Source organism: Anolis sagrei, chromosome 1, assembly GCF_037176765.1.
Source record: "Anolis sagrei isolate rAnoSag1 chromosome 1, rAnoSag1.mat, whole genome shotgun sequence".
In the NCBI taxonomy this organism is placed as follows: Eukaryota; Metazoa; Chordata; class Lepidosauria; order Squamata; family Dactyloidae; genus Anolis; species Anolis sagrei.
Genome location: NC_090021.1, coordinates 24,093,922 through 24,108,239, shown reverse-complemented (window position 1 = coordinate 24,108,239; position 14,318 = coordinate 24,093,922). Strand labels below are relative to the sequence as shown.

Genomic DNA, 14,318 nt, shown 5'->3' with positions numbered 1-14,318 from the left:
GCCTAGGACTACCGGACTTGGCCCTCTACCATGATGCCTGCGCCTTGACCTGGATCAAGGATTGGATCCTCCTAGAGAAGAATAAAATACTATCGCTAGAAGGGTTCAACCTGCGGAAAGGCTGGCATGCCTACTTATGGCATGATCAAAGTAGGAAGGAAAAAAATTTCAACAACCATGTACTAAGAAGACCTCTACTGAGAACGTGGAACAAATATAAAAGAAAATTATACCCAAGTCAAACTCCATTGTGGCTCTCCCCACTAGAAGGGGAGCAAAGAAGGCTATTAGGTTGGAGAACCTGGCCCACCTATAAGAACTCGACAAAGAAGAAAGAGGGCTCCCTCCAACTAAAATCGAGGGAAGAACTGGCCAAAGAATTTCCACCGTTCTCATGGCTACACTACTTCCAGCTAAGGGAACATTTTAGCAAAGATCAAAAAGAAGGCTTCATGGAAAAAGATATTTTTTGGGAAAAAGTTCTGAGGAAGGAGAAAAAAAACATAACTTCAATATACAATATCTTACTGGAAAGAGAAACAGAACAGGAACAGGTGAAAGAATGTATGATAAAATGGGCGAGAAACATCCGAAGGCCAATAAGACTGGAAGAGTGGGAACAAATATGGAAGAAAAAGATCAAATACACCTACGCGATTGTACTAAAGGAGAACTGGTACAAAATGTTCCACCGTTGGTATATGACGCCCCAAAGAATAGGTCAAATGTACAAATCAGCCAACAACAAATGTTGGAAGTGTGCAAACCAGGTGGGCACCTTTTTCCACCAATGGTGGTCGTGCCCCCTGGCGCAGAAATATTGGAGAAAGATTAATAAAATCTGCGAAAAAATCTTCAAAATCAAGATCAAGGATAGAGCAGAATGCTACCTACTGGGTATCTTTAAAGAAGAATGGGGACTAAGCACAAACGAAGATAAATTACTCACCTATTTAACTACGGCGGCTAGAATAGTATACGCCAGTAAATGGAAATCCAAAGAAACCCCATCTGAGCAAGAGTGGCTAGACAAGATAACGGATATTAGGGAAATGGATAGTTTGACATACGCATTGAAGGAATCGAATGGTCGCCCTCTGAAGAGGACAGACTGGAACCCTTTGAACGACCTTCTTCAATACTAGAAGGAGGCCTAGATAAAGAACTAAAACGAGAAGAGAGGACACTCAAAATAAGAAACAATCAAAAACGCAAAGAGATAGACTACAAAACAGAAGAGTAAATAAAGCAAAATGACATCGCAAGCGGAGAAGGTGGACGAGGAAGTTCACCCCCCCTCCACTCCCCCCCCTATACCACCACCACCCCCCCATTCTATCCCCCCCCTCTCCCTCCCCCTTTTACCCTCCACCCCCCTTCTTACCCTCCCTTCCCAACCCCAACTTCCCCCCCCTATTTTTGTATTGTAAGTTATTAAAAAAAAAAACCGTTTCAATAAAAAATTATTTAAAAAAAAAAAAATTTTTGAGTTGCTTGTGAATACTTCCTTTTCTCCAAACTTAACTGCCAGCTCTTCATGAAATTCAGTCTACCTTCAAAAGTTAAGCTTCTTAGGTTTAATGATGCAACACCATTGTGTACCCTAAGACTATTCTCTGATCTCCATTTGGATAGTGCTCCAAGCTAAAGCTAGTTAACATAATATGTAAATAATGTATCATTCACCAACTTTTCTTATTTCTTCTTCTTTCAGGAAAGTTGGCAATTAAGAAAAGGCACGAGTGATATTGGAGAAGAAGTGGAATATGACGAAGAACTGTATGTGGCTGGTAACATGGTCATTTGGAGCAGAGGAAGTAAAAGTCAAGCTTCGGCAGTTTACAAAGCATTCACTGTTGACAGCCCTGTTCTGCAGGTATGAAATCTGACACAGTTCTATAGAGGCTTGTAATGGAAATATAGGTCCCTAATGAGAAAAAACTTCTTGAGAGGAAAGGTATATCAGGTTAGGCTTTCTTGACTGAGATCAGGGTGTTAAAACGTTTCCTTCTGAAGTTTTCATGTCGCTTATAATCTTTTCCCTATGTTGAATGACTGCAGTGTTTTGATAGGGTTTTTTTTGCTGATGAAAGAGGTAGGACATTATAAAAATGTGTATGTGTAGTGTGGAGTAAGCAGATAGATACAGATTTTCTTACTCTCATATTAGTGTCTGGGGTTGTCCACTGATGTTGAATGATTTGGGACCAGTCAGTGGCTGCTAGATATGATAGGTGTGTGGGGTGGTATATTATCTGTTCTACCAGGCCTGGAATATCAATTTGTATATCATTTGATGGGAAGTAAGAGATAGCTGATGTACTCATGCCTTGCTGGTTGGCTATTCTTTGAAAGAAATGCAGAACTGGATCTGTCTTTGCTAACTTCACAGCGTGGAATGCTGTTATTTTCATTTCCAGACACTGTGGTCTTCCTGATCTTTTCAGTTTCCCCATACACTCCATTCTTATCAGGATCCAGTCAGTATTTTGTTCCCACTAAATATATTCAGTCTTCATTTTGCATTTGCAAACCACAGAATTTCCCTGAGCTTGGCCATACCTCTATTGTCTGGATGAGCGGATCTTTATTGATTAAATAAGGATCTACATTTATATGTAAACTGGAACTCATAATAGTGTGTGTGTTTCTATGTGCTATCTCTCTGTGTCAAGACATTATTTCATTTGACTTGTTGAGTTGCAGCCACACAGCTGAAGCAGGAGTATTTTTCATTTTTTTAAAACACAAAAACCCACACATAGAATATTTTTATTTCAGGCTTTGTGGTGTGATTTCACTATACCCCAGGATAAGTCTGACAAAATAGCAGGTAATTTTAATTCTGTCATTTTATTTGGAATCTGGATTTTGAAAGATGTTGACCATTTCATGCGATTTTAATATTTATACTAGGATGTTTTTAATTCTTATCTTAATGTTTAAATGTTGTTTATGCCTTAGGTTTAATGGTTTTGATATTTTTAATTTATAGTTGTATGTTAAGTGTTTAGTTATTATGATTTTTTCTTTCTACATGTATGTCGGCATTTAATTTTTGCCATTAACATGTTGTAAACCGCCTTGAGACCCCCCCCCCCCCCGGCGGTGAGAAAGGTGGTATATAAATATAGTAAAAAAATACATTTCAAAATCGTGTTGCTTTCAAAACTAAGTACAGACGATATGGTTGGGTGGATATTGCATAACATTGTTCAGATCTTCTTTATTTCTGCCCTAATTTCAGATAGCAAGCAAATAGTAGAAAAATGCATCTGCATGTTACAGAGCTCTTGCATAAATATTCACAGCATTGAAGGAAAGGATTTCACTGCTTCCTTGCCCTTTCAGGTAAATTTGTGTTAAAATAATTGTAACTTTATTAAACCTGTGGTTTTCCCCAGATTTTTGTTCTCCTAAGCTTTGTCAATGTACAATGTCAAATGAAAATTCTTAAATTATTGTATCTTGGTGGTTAAACATAGCACTTTCATCAATTTTGTTATCAGGTTCCTTGAATCCCTTTTTGGGGGGGGGGGGGATAGGATGTGGTAGAAATAACAATAAATAGTCACAACAAGAATAACCACAAAACCTATTATTATTGCTGCTGTTACTTTATCAAAATGGAAATTACTTGTGTTACAGGTATTTCTACAATCCATATATCCGATATCTTAAACATATGGAGTATTTTATTTTTATAGGTGGCAAATGTATGGTCAACAAAATACGGCTTGTTGTTTGAACGTAGTAGTTCTTCACATGAAGTGCCTCTAAGTCCTAATAGGTAAAGTAACATGGATATTGTCTTCCGATATAGTATTGATTTCATATACAATAGTAGTATAATGTTTTCAGCAAATGCTTTGTTTATAAAATTTCTGGATCTTGACTTGTTATGATGTGTAAGTTGTTTATCCTAGCACTGGCTTAAGTGGTTATTTTGTCTTTTTGTCATTTTAGAGAACCTTTGCCTACAATGTTCAGCATGCTGCATCCGTTAAATGAAATAACACCAATGGTTTGTAAGTCTGGAGGTAAATTAAATAGTATATGAAACCAGGGGGCATAATTGATTAAATAACACCCCCCCCCCCAAATGATGAGTTGGTGCTTGCTTATGTGCATCAACAACTACAGAATTTTGAAAGCTTGGTTGCTTTCTAGTTACACTTATGATCTTGAATATGAACTGACAGTCTCAGTTTTGGAAAAATGAAATTGAGTGGAAATTTTATTTCTTCACAGAAGGTCTTTGATCATAACATTTAAACTAGTAATAGATGTCAAAAACATATTGAGATTGTGAATACTGTCCCCTTCAGCACAACGTTGGTAAAGCTATGTCATGTCTTGGGGAACTGGGTTCGTTTACATGGAGAAGAGACGATTGACAAGTGACATAATGTGTTTAAATATTTGAAAGGACATCATACTGAAGATAGAATATGCTTGTTTTTTGCTGCTCTAGAAACCTGGGGTGCAGAGCAATGGATTCAAATTTCAGGAAAATAGATTCTACCTAAATATTAGGAAGAACTTCCTGAGCTGATCATCAGTGGAATATGGTGCCTCAGAGTGTGGTGGGATCTCCTTCTCTTTTTAAACAGAGAGTGGATGGCCATCTGTCAGGAGTACTTCGATTGTGTATTTTTTTGCATCACAGATTGAGGTTGGATTGAATGACCCTTGTGGTCTTTTCCAATTATAAGATTCATGTATTGCTTTAGGACAGAGCTGCATGGAAATCAAAATACTTGTTGACACTTTGGCACTTTAGTTGTGTATTGATGGCAGCTAGTTTTAATCATAGATGGTATGTGTTTTTAAATTGTGTGTTTTATCTTATTTTATGTGTTGATAGTGGTTGTTTATAACTTATGTTATAACTTGTTTTAAACTCATGTGCTGTTGATATTTATACTGCACTTGCAGTACCTTGTAAGCTGCCCCGAGTCCCTTTTGAGGAGATGGAGGAGGGATATAAATAAAGTTTATTATTATTATTATTAGTGTTGTTGCTGCTGCTGCCGCGTCTGCTATGTAATATACCTAAAGTACCTTTGGTCCTCCAGATGTTATTGTATTCCATTTCCCATGAGCCCTTGTTCACTTAACCAAAGGCAAGATGTGGGAGTTCTGTAAGAGGCGAAGATTGACATCCTTGGTGTAACTTTTTTTTTTTGCTGGCTAACCCAATCTTTCCTTCCCTTAGCAGGTTTGTTTGGCTCTTCCAGAGTCCAATATGTTGCAGACTATTCAATGAGAATTGTTTTCATCAATGCTGAGCCTTCCATCCTCATGACATATGATGCTACTCAGAGTTTGCATACTGTCTGGGCACTCAGAAGAGTAAAACCAGAGGTAAGAAATGAAAGGCAATTACAGGCTTAAAATTAGTATGTTGATAAAGGAAGGGGACATAATTGTCAGAGTCTGTATTTCCCAATTGAAATCTCATTAGTGTCCTCAGATGTCTCCCCCTCCCCCAAATGTGTTGCTATTTCTTGATAGTAGTGACTGGGGAAATGGTATCAAGGAAATAAATGCATTTCTTTTGATATGGGGACCTTAAGTATTATTATTATTATTATTATTATTATTATTATTATGTTATTTATGCCCTGCTTTTTCTTTCCACAAGGAGACTCAATGTGGCTGTATCTGAAACTATTTGAGAACATAACATTTTAGAGAAGAGCCAAAAAACCCTTTAGAGCAGAATCCCCTCTTGTGATACACAATCAAATATAATTACACTAGGCAATGGTTTCAGTTGTTAGACTGAATAATTAGTAATCTCCGATCTGTCGTGAAAAACAGAGATTTGCCAATGCATAAAAACAGCAGAGCTTTAGAAGTGTTTTTCTTTCAGTGCCCCAAAACATACTGTCCCATAAAAACAACTTGTTTCATATCATGCACTCAAGAGACAAAAATGAGGTAGACTTTGATGGAAATAACATTTGGTTTACTCACAACTTTCATGTGTTCAGCTTACACAGGTACAAAAACTTATTTGTCCAGTTTTAGACATCTTTGAGATGGCTCCCTGTGCCAGCTGGCCAGGGCATCTCTCTTGTAACAAAAGCCAGCTTTCAACAAGTCACTTAGTCAAAAGGAGAGAGAGAAAAAGAGCATGTGGTTTGCAGCCCCTATTTGTAACTTCTCAGAAACCATAGAGTAATGGAAGCTGCACATCAGAACATACATACATGAAACAGTAAGCAACAAGATCATAGACAAACAGATTGCTAGAGAGGACTTGATGAAGCTTGTCATGTCCAAAAGAAACAACCAGTGCATGTATGCAAGTATATGCATCTGAAACAACCAGTGAGTCTACTCCTCTGAAATAAAGAAAAAGGCTTGATTTTGGACTCTTCTTGTTAAACATTACTTTGGCCTTTAAAAATTGGGCATGTCGCATCATGTCATGTTTTGCAATTAACATTTGTATCTTCAGTCCTCATTTTTTAATATTACATGTGGTCCATATTCTGCTCTGAGATGTTTCAGTAGACTTGTTGTTCTCCCTCGTATCCAACAGGAACAGAATGCTGTCTTAAAGTTTTCAGAGCAAGGGGGGACCCCACAGCATGTAGCCACCAGCACTTCTTTCTCGGCCCACCTTCGTAATCTCTCCAAGGGCGACTCGCCAATGGCTTCCCCATTCCAGAACTATTCATCTATTCACAGCCAAAGCAGGTCTGCCTCATCACCCAGCATCCACTCCCGCTCGCCTTCCATTTCCAACATGGCAGCTCTGAGGTAGGTTGATAAGATTATTTCAGTTGTTGATTTCTAAGGATCATACATGCTGCAGAGAAATGAGCACCCTGATATATTATTCTTTAAACCCAATAGTTTAATACCTCCTGCATGCTCAGTATGACTTCCTTTCTTTTCCTCTTCCACACACCTAACAACCTGCTTGGGATTTTCACCAGCTGCAGTAAGGAGTGAGAAAAACAGTCCCATTAGCAGAACCAATCCCATTGGTTCCTAATCTTTGCAACTGTACTTTGAATGGAATGGTTTTCAGATTCCACATATTTTCAATCCTTGTTTATAGAGATTGGTGTCATTTTGTAGTTTCAATCACTCAGACCTGAAGAGCTTTGCCCTTGGAAATAGTCACAGAATGTTATTATCATTTATATATTGCTAGTGTTGGGGAATCTGAGCTGCACCATAAATATAGCAGAGTACCAGAAGTAAACTTCATTACCAGCAGAAACTTTCATGTGATGAGCTGGGATAAGCTTCTATATTTTAGGATGGCACAGGTTCAGAAATATTTATTGAAGTAAAAGAAATACATTCTAGATAAGAAAGGCCTTAGAGCTAACTAGCTTACTAAATCTCACCTTCTAAAGAGGTAAAAGGGTAAACAAATCCATGCTGCTACATTTTGCCTAGAGAGAAGCAGAAAGAAAAGCAGAAGAAACTGGAAAAGTGGCGAATGGCCACATGGCCAGCCCAGAACAATAAAAATACCCTTAAAAAGGACATTCCCTCACAGAATTCTATTCCTACATCATCAAAGGGTGGGAGGAGACAGTGGCAAGGAGGAAAAGTAAAGACAAAGCCCTTTTGGGAAATATGCATGGGGGGGTGGGGATCCCTTAGCCTTATCCTAACTCTAGTCTAGCTACTCTTTGAGGTCTGGAAACTTGATGATACGAGACTTCTGCAGTCCAGGGATGAAACCAAATGGTGAGAAATATCTCCTGGGACATTATATGATCTCATTTTAATCGCACTTAACCTCCCGCGCTCAGGGTTTTCCTCTCCTCAAGCAATTTTTATCTTCATAGTAATGCTGTAAGGTAGGTTTAATAGTACCTTGCCTAATAAACCATTGGTTAAGCTTTTAAATATAGGTCAGCAGTGTAAGTGCTTTGGTCAGCAGGCTGGTAGGGAAGGGCACTGTGTGTACAATCCATCGCTGAACAAAAATCCTTCCTTTGTTCACAGCCGCTCTCATTCTCCAGCCTTGGGAGTGCATTCTTTCTCAGGAGTGCAGAGATTCAACTTCTCCAGCTATGCCCAGTCTCCAAAGAGGCATAGTGCCTGCCATTCTCCAAGCAGTGCAACCGACTCCTTCCTTGCCCCGGAAACTGAACTAATTGTTCCAGAACTTTGCATAGATCATCTATGGACAGAACCATTCACTACCATGAGGTTTGGCAAAAATGATTTATCCATGACCTTTCTTAATACAGACCTGAATTACGTTCAGGCTGACTGGCTTACTGAAAATTTAGAGAAGACATTAGATTTTGTCTGTTTTCACACATAACAATAAACTAGAAAGAGGAATGAAACTGTTGTGTTCACTTGGTGTCAGTCAGGATTAGTTTAAGCTTTAACATGACACCAGAACCTGTGATTACGGCTTATTGAGCTCACGCAAGCCAGGTTTATTCTATGATTTTAAGTACCTAAAACTATCAACAAAACCTTGTTTAAAGTTAGTTTATGGATCTTGGCTTTTGGGATCAAATAAATTGTAGTTTAATAAGATATTTTTTCCTAATAATCCCATGGCCAATCTGTAGCTATGAGAAATATTAATGTTGTCTGATTATGATGTTTTATTGATTTTTTGTTGTTGATTGTATTTTTATGCTTGTTTTAACCTGTACCGTTGGGCATGTCCCCTTGTGAGCCAACCTGAGTCCCTTCAGGAAGATGGAGGCGGACTATAAAAATAAAGGACAGTAAATAAAAAGTAACACTCAAAAAGCAGGGAAATTCCAGAGAAGAATCAATCAGGGCCAGCTAACACCTCTCAACAAAGGATTCCCCTAGGCAGCAACCAGCCATGCCTTGAAGCTGCAAGGCAATTCCATGCTAATCAAGGCAGCCAATTGCAACATTCACACTTACCTGAGGCAGACAAGAATTCTTTCTCCCACCCTGGACACTCCACAGATATATAAACTTCATTTGCCTAGTTTCCAACAGATCTCACAACCTCTGAGGATGCCTGGCAGATGTGGGTGAAACGTCAGGAGAGAATGCTTCTGGATTGTGGCCATGCAGCTCGGAAAACTCACAGCAACCCATTTATTCTGGCCTTGAAAACCTTCAACAACACATTGAAATAAATAGTTTTTCCTACTTGTTATATTCATGGATAGGCAGTCAACTTATTAATAGGGTTGCCATAAATCGAAGTCCACTTGGTGGAAAATGACAGCAACATCTATTAAACTTTCTAGATTTTAATGTGTAGATTTTTAAATAATGTAATTTATGAAGATATTTATCAATAACAATCATTGTAGGGTTCTTTTTGCTACAGTCGTCTGACACATTGAAATACATTTGTTGCTCAAGCTTCAGTGTGTATGCCTGTGTGTATATATATACTTGCTATAGAAGTTAACACTTACTCTAGAATTTCTCTATGTTGACATAGATGTAAGCTTTGGAATGCCCTTCCAAAAGAGCTTCGTCAGGCCCCTACTCTGGCAGTTTTCAGAAGGAACCTAAAAACTTGGCTGTTCCGATGTGCCTTCGCAGATTAGGAATCCCCATCCCAAGTCCTAGATGCACTTTAGCACAACTAATGTTGCTGCACACCGCACTTTAATCCTACGTTCCTCCTGCCATCTCAGCACTTTTAACCCTGTACCCCATTGCGCTGGCCGAACCAGTTTTAATAGTGTCTTGATGTATTGTCATTGTGGTTATTTTGCTTAATTGTTTGATTTGCTTTGTTTATTGCTGTGTTATGTTTTCTATTGTATTGTGTTTTGTGGCTTCGGCCCGTGTAAGCCGCATCGAGTCCTTCGGGAGATGCTAGCGGGGTACAAATAAAGTTAATAATAATAATAATAATAAGCTTTCTTGAATATAGTGAGATTTATTTCCATCTAATAGGGTAATAGACATATATAGGAAAGTTCTGTCAATGTAAAATAATATACAAGATTTCAGTAAGATCTGTTTTAAGCTAATATTTTAGGCTTGTACATTTAACATTATTTAAAGCAGCTTCTTTAGACTTTTTAATTAGTAAAATCCCGATTTATTTATTGTTTCTCTTTTAACTGAACTGTTGATAGGGAGAAAAACTCACAAGCCTCCAAAGTGTTTATTACGACCGATCTTTGTGGGCAAAAGTTTTTGTGCTACTTAGTGGAGTCCCAGCTCCAGTTGCGGTAAGTATGGCTTTCTTGAATTTTTGCATTTGGTATGTATCATTAAAGTCTATATCCCAGTATTCCTCAGCTACATGCTTGTTTGAAATACAGCATCCATTATCTGCAGCCGGCATGACTAAATCATGTAGCAATGTTATATATAGTTGTTAAAAACTGCATTGCTGGAACTGCTCCTGCTGACCTTGATTTTTGAGAGTGGGAGGTAATGGTGGTAGAAATAGCTGTATAAATCCACCTTAGCTGTACTGGGAGCATTTCTTATGTAATACTTGGCTGAGATCTTTTGCTTTCCTCACTTTTAGGTGTGTGAAGTTTCAACAGAGTAATGACATGTCCCAGTTGATCTTTGGCACTGTTACCAATATACCAGCAAAGGACGCTGCTCCTATTGAAGTAAGTATAAAAATATTAAATGTAGATTACAGTGTTCTTTATCAATTGATAGCATTTCTTCAAATACTAGCTGATTAGTGTGCTCTTTTTTCCTTTTTTTTTGATATTCCCAGAGCATTGACACAATGCTGGTTCTGGAAGGCAACGGAAACCTAGTCCTGTTTACTGGAATAGTTCGGGTGTGTATGACACTTTTTTAACTTTAATACCTCTTATAGATGATCTTTCCATAGTTCTGTACTCAATTTTTTGACTTGCCCAAGTCTGTATACTTCCCTTGCTTGTTTTCTTTCCATTTCCTCTTCAGTTATATCCTTGTTTAAGCATTTGCCTTTATGCACGAGGGCTGAAAGTGGTCATGTATAAGGTCATGTATGCTGGCTCTCCCATCAGTGCTCCTTTTCATCTGGCCCCTGTGTCCCTGAAATGAGCTTGAAAGGATGTTGAATACATATTCATTGTACATTGAACATGACTTTGTGCATTCCTGTTGTTGTGGCCGTTTCCCACTTAAGACAATCCCAATGTGAAGCTATGACAGGTTTTTCATAGTAAGATTTGTTCTGAAAAGGTTTGCTTTTGCTTTCCTCAGAGGCTGAGAGAGAGTGACTTGCCCAAGGTCACCCAGTGTGATTTCATGGCCTCCAAAGTTGTATAGAGTTTGATGATTAGTATCTTTTTTGCAATACTAGGGAATCCAAATGGGATCAGGCAGAGAACCTGGGAAGATTACCTTTTTTTGAACTGCAGGTCCATCACGACCAGTTGGTGACCAAAGTAACTTTTGCAAGCTTTGGTCAGTAATAGAGAACATGTTTGGGTGTAATTTACATTGTCCTATCTCCCAGCGTTTTAAATTTTAATCTTTCAATTTGGCCCTGCCCAGTGAATTTTTTTTGTGTTTCAATAGTTGATTTTTTATTGTTCTGTCGTTTATTATATTGATTTTCTATTTTATGTATTTTATTTTTTTTGTTGCTCCTTACAAGGTAGGGAAAGTGTTCATACCTGGCTTGTTAGCTCCTTCACTGACAATGTCAAATCAGATGCCTCGTCCAAGCACTCCTTTGGACAGTGTCAACAGTCCTTCCAAGCCTTTGAATAAGCACCTTGGACTCTTAGATGAGGTAAGAGAGTAGTAATTGATCTTCTATTGAGAAGGGTACAAGCCCTGTATTTGTGGGGATGCATTAAGTCACCACAGATGCCTACATTTTCACTATATTTGGGCCAGAGGCAAACCATTGAATCTCACTAGAGGGCCTCAAAAGACACACAAACACTTACAGTAGTGGTTCTCAACCTGTGGGTCCCCAGGTGTCTTGGCTTACAACTCCCAGAAATCCCAGCCAGTTTACCAGCTGTTAGGATTTCTGGAAGTTGAAGGCCAAAACATCTGAGGACCCATAGATGGAGAACCACTGACTTACAGGAATATGTTTTGGAGCATGGCAATGTGAAAGTGTGGATATTGAATCAGTGGATAAGGAAGTCCTTCTGTGTTAACACTTCAAGCATGAGGAGCTGTCTCTGAGAACTGTACATATTGAAAAGTTTGAGTTAATGTACAGTGTCTGTGGTGACAGCAAATTAATAAATTGTGGTGGTGTCCGATGAGGAGATACAATAAATATAGTCTCGAACAGGAACCACAAGAACACCCAACAATGGATGGCTACTGTGGAGGGATAGCAGGAGATTATCACATTGTTGGCAGAGGTAGGGATAAGGGAAATACTTTACTGTTTATGGCAGTGGATGGGATAAGTGGAAATCCACCCATTTGCTGAGAGCAGAGGGATAGATCTTTACAGTTGATGTCAGCAGAGAGATAAGTAGAAAATGTCACAAGTACTTCAAGAGACGGTTGGCTAGAGGGATGTAAGCAGAGACTGGGTAGCCTTTTATCTGGTACCCTGTGATGGCAAGATGCCTCCACTGAAGTAAATAACCTTCAAAATCCCTCCAACTTATTTATCCTGTCAGTATTATAATAGGATATCTCCCCCCGCCTTTTTACAGGGAATGTTGTCACCTGTTCCAGAGCTGAGAGATTCTTCCAAACTTCTAGACTCTTATATTGACGACTGCACTTTTCAGCAACTTACAACTTTTGTACATTCTGTGAGAGATAATGTTCAGAACAGAGTGACTCTGGTAAGTATTACTCTGTAGGTTAACTTATGCTATATCAAAGTGTGACATGATACATTAGTTAGAGTTGGATGAGTTATCAGTATTTGAATGTAATGTTTCTGATCTCCTAAACTATGATTTTGGATTATTTGAACTGAGCTCTGCACGGCTTGATAATAGGTTCAAATGGCAGTTTACATCTCGATAAAGGAAATATAGTTAGAATGATTATAGTTGCTGGCTCTAATCATATTATGTGAAGAAAGAAAGCAGGAGGAAGCTCCTGTTTATTGAGACCATGATTAGGAGATATCTGATAGACTTTTTTTTTGGTCGTATCAGGAGTGATTTGAGAATCTGCAAGTCGTTTCTGGTGTGAGAGAATTGGCCATCTGCAAGGACGGCCAGGGGACGTCCTGATGTTTTTTTAATTTTTTAACCAACCTTGTGGGAGGCTTCTCTCATGTCCCCACATGAGGAGATGGAGCTGATAGAGGGAGCTCATCTGCACTCTCCCTGGATTCGAACCTGCGACCTGTCGGTCTTTCGTCCTGCCGGCACAGGGGTTTAACCTACTGTGCCATCAGGGGCTCCTGTCTGATAGACTGATGGATGAGAAAAGGAACATTACAGATATATAAAATTTATATTTATTGGATTTAATATTTTAATGTATCAGGTTTTATTTTTGTTGCGTAATAAGCATGTAGCTAAGGTCTTACCAGAATGCACACATTGCTTTAATTTTTAGCAGCTTCCAAATAGACTTCAAAGACAACTTTTGCATGTCAAGGATCAGTTTAGTTTTGTAAAGATGTGTGCTATAAAACTTAAATCTTGACTTTTATGCCTTTTGTTTTCTTAGGAACTCAGCAATGGCTCAATGGTTAGAATTACCATTCCTGAAGTTGCAACTTCAGAATTAGGTATGATACTGAATCTGTATCATTTTCTTTGGGCGGGCGGGCGGGCAGTAAAATGAAATCCAACAAACATTCAGGTTCTGAACCAGCTTCAATATAACTCTATATTCAGGCTACCAGTCTCCTGACTTTTGCTGAGCCATCAGACCTTGTTGTTTGGAAAGCAAAACATTTTGTTTCAGTAGCACTTCCCCTTTTCTGGAGGGTTTTCTAAAAACATTTACTGGTAACTTTTTCAAAATTTGATGGAACACATTCTTGTGTGGGCTGTTTCCTCTTGCTTCTGCAGCCAGGAATTTTGCTGTATCATCCAGCAGAGGGAGCAATCCCCCAAAAGTTTCAATACTTATTTTAACATCTTTCATCAGAAAGGGTTGATACCGCCCTCAAGCCTGAGGAAATGTGCAGAAGGTGGTCCCTAATCCTTCTGCAATCCCCCTTAGTTAAGTTAAACATTAGTTCCAGTTATCAACTTTTCAAATGTAATTATTAACTGGATTTGAGTCTAGGGAAGAAGCAGATGGATTTCACAGTTTGTCCTTTGAGTTAGTAGAAAAAAAATTATTACAGTTGGCCCTTCAAATGTGGAGGTTTGATTTTTGTAGATTTGATTATTTGTGGATATGATGAAAATGTTCTTCTTTGGAATTTCTAAATCCTTCAGCATGACTTTATGGTTACTTCT

At 38.6% G+C, this 14,318-nt stretch overlaps 1 protein-coding gene across 4 annotated transcripts in view; it reads left to right on the top strand.

The window, feature by feature from the left end:
* ANAPC1 (anaphase promoting complex subunit 1) overlaps positions 1-14,318 on the top strand; it is a 67,551-nt gene that overhangs the window by 9,796 nt on the left and 43,437 nt on the right. Inside the window, exons 3-16 of one of the 4 annotated variants that reach the window (XM_060754477.2) lie at positions 1,715-1,876; positions 2,782-2,833; positions 3,248-3,351; positions 3,708-3,790; positions 3,967-4,028; positions 5,222-5,367; positions 6,554-6,774; positions 7,984-8,190; positions 10,083-10,178; positions 10,484-10,574; positions 10,688-10,753; positions 11,564-11,701; positions 12,597-12,731; positions 13,576-13,636. In XM_060754477.2, coding sequence (XP_060610460.2) covers positions 1,715-1,876; positions 2,782-2,833; positions 3,248-3,351; positions 3,708-3,790; positions 3,967-4,028; positions 5,222-5,367; positions 6,554-6,774; positions 7,984-8,190; positions 10,083-10,178; positions 10,484-10,574; positions 10,688-10,753; positions 11,564-11,701; positions 12,597-12,731; positions 13,576-13,636 — 1,624 coding nt within the window. Of the gene's footprint in view, positions 1-1,714; positions 1,877-2,781; positions 2,834-3,247; positions 3,352-3,707; positions 3,791-3,966; positions 4,041-5,218; positions 5,368-6,553; positions 6,775-7,983; positions 8,191-10,082; positions 10,179-10,483; positions 10,575-10,687; positions 10,754-11,563; positions 11,702-12,596; positions 12,732-13,575; positions 13,637-14,318 lie in introns of all 4 variants that reach the window. The other 3 variants (XM_060754476.2, XM_060754475.2, XM_060754474.2) reach the window with 3 other exon arrangements.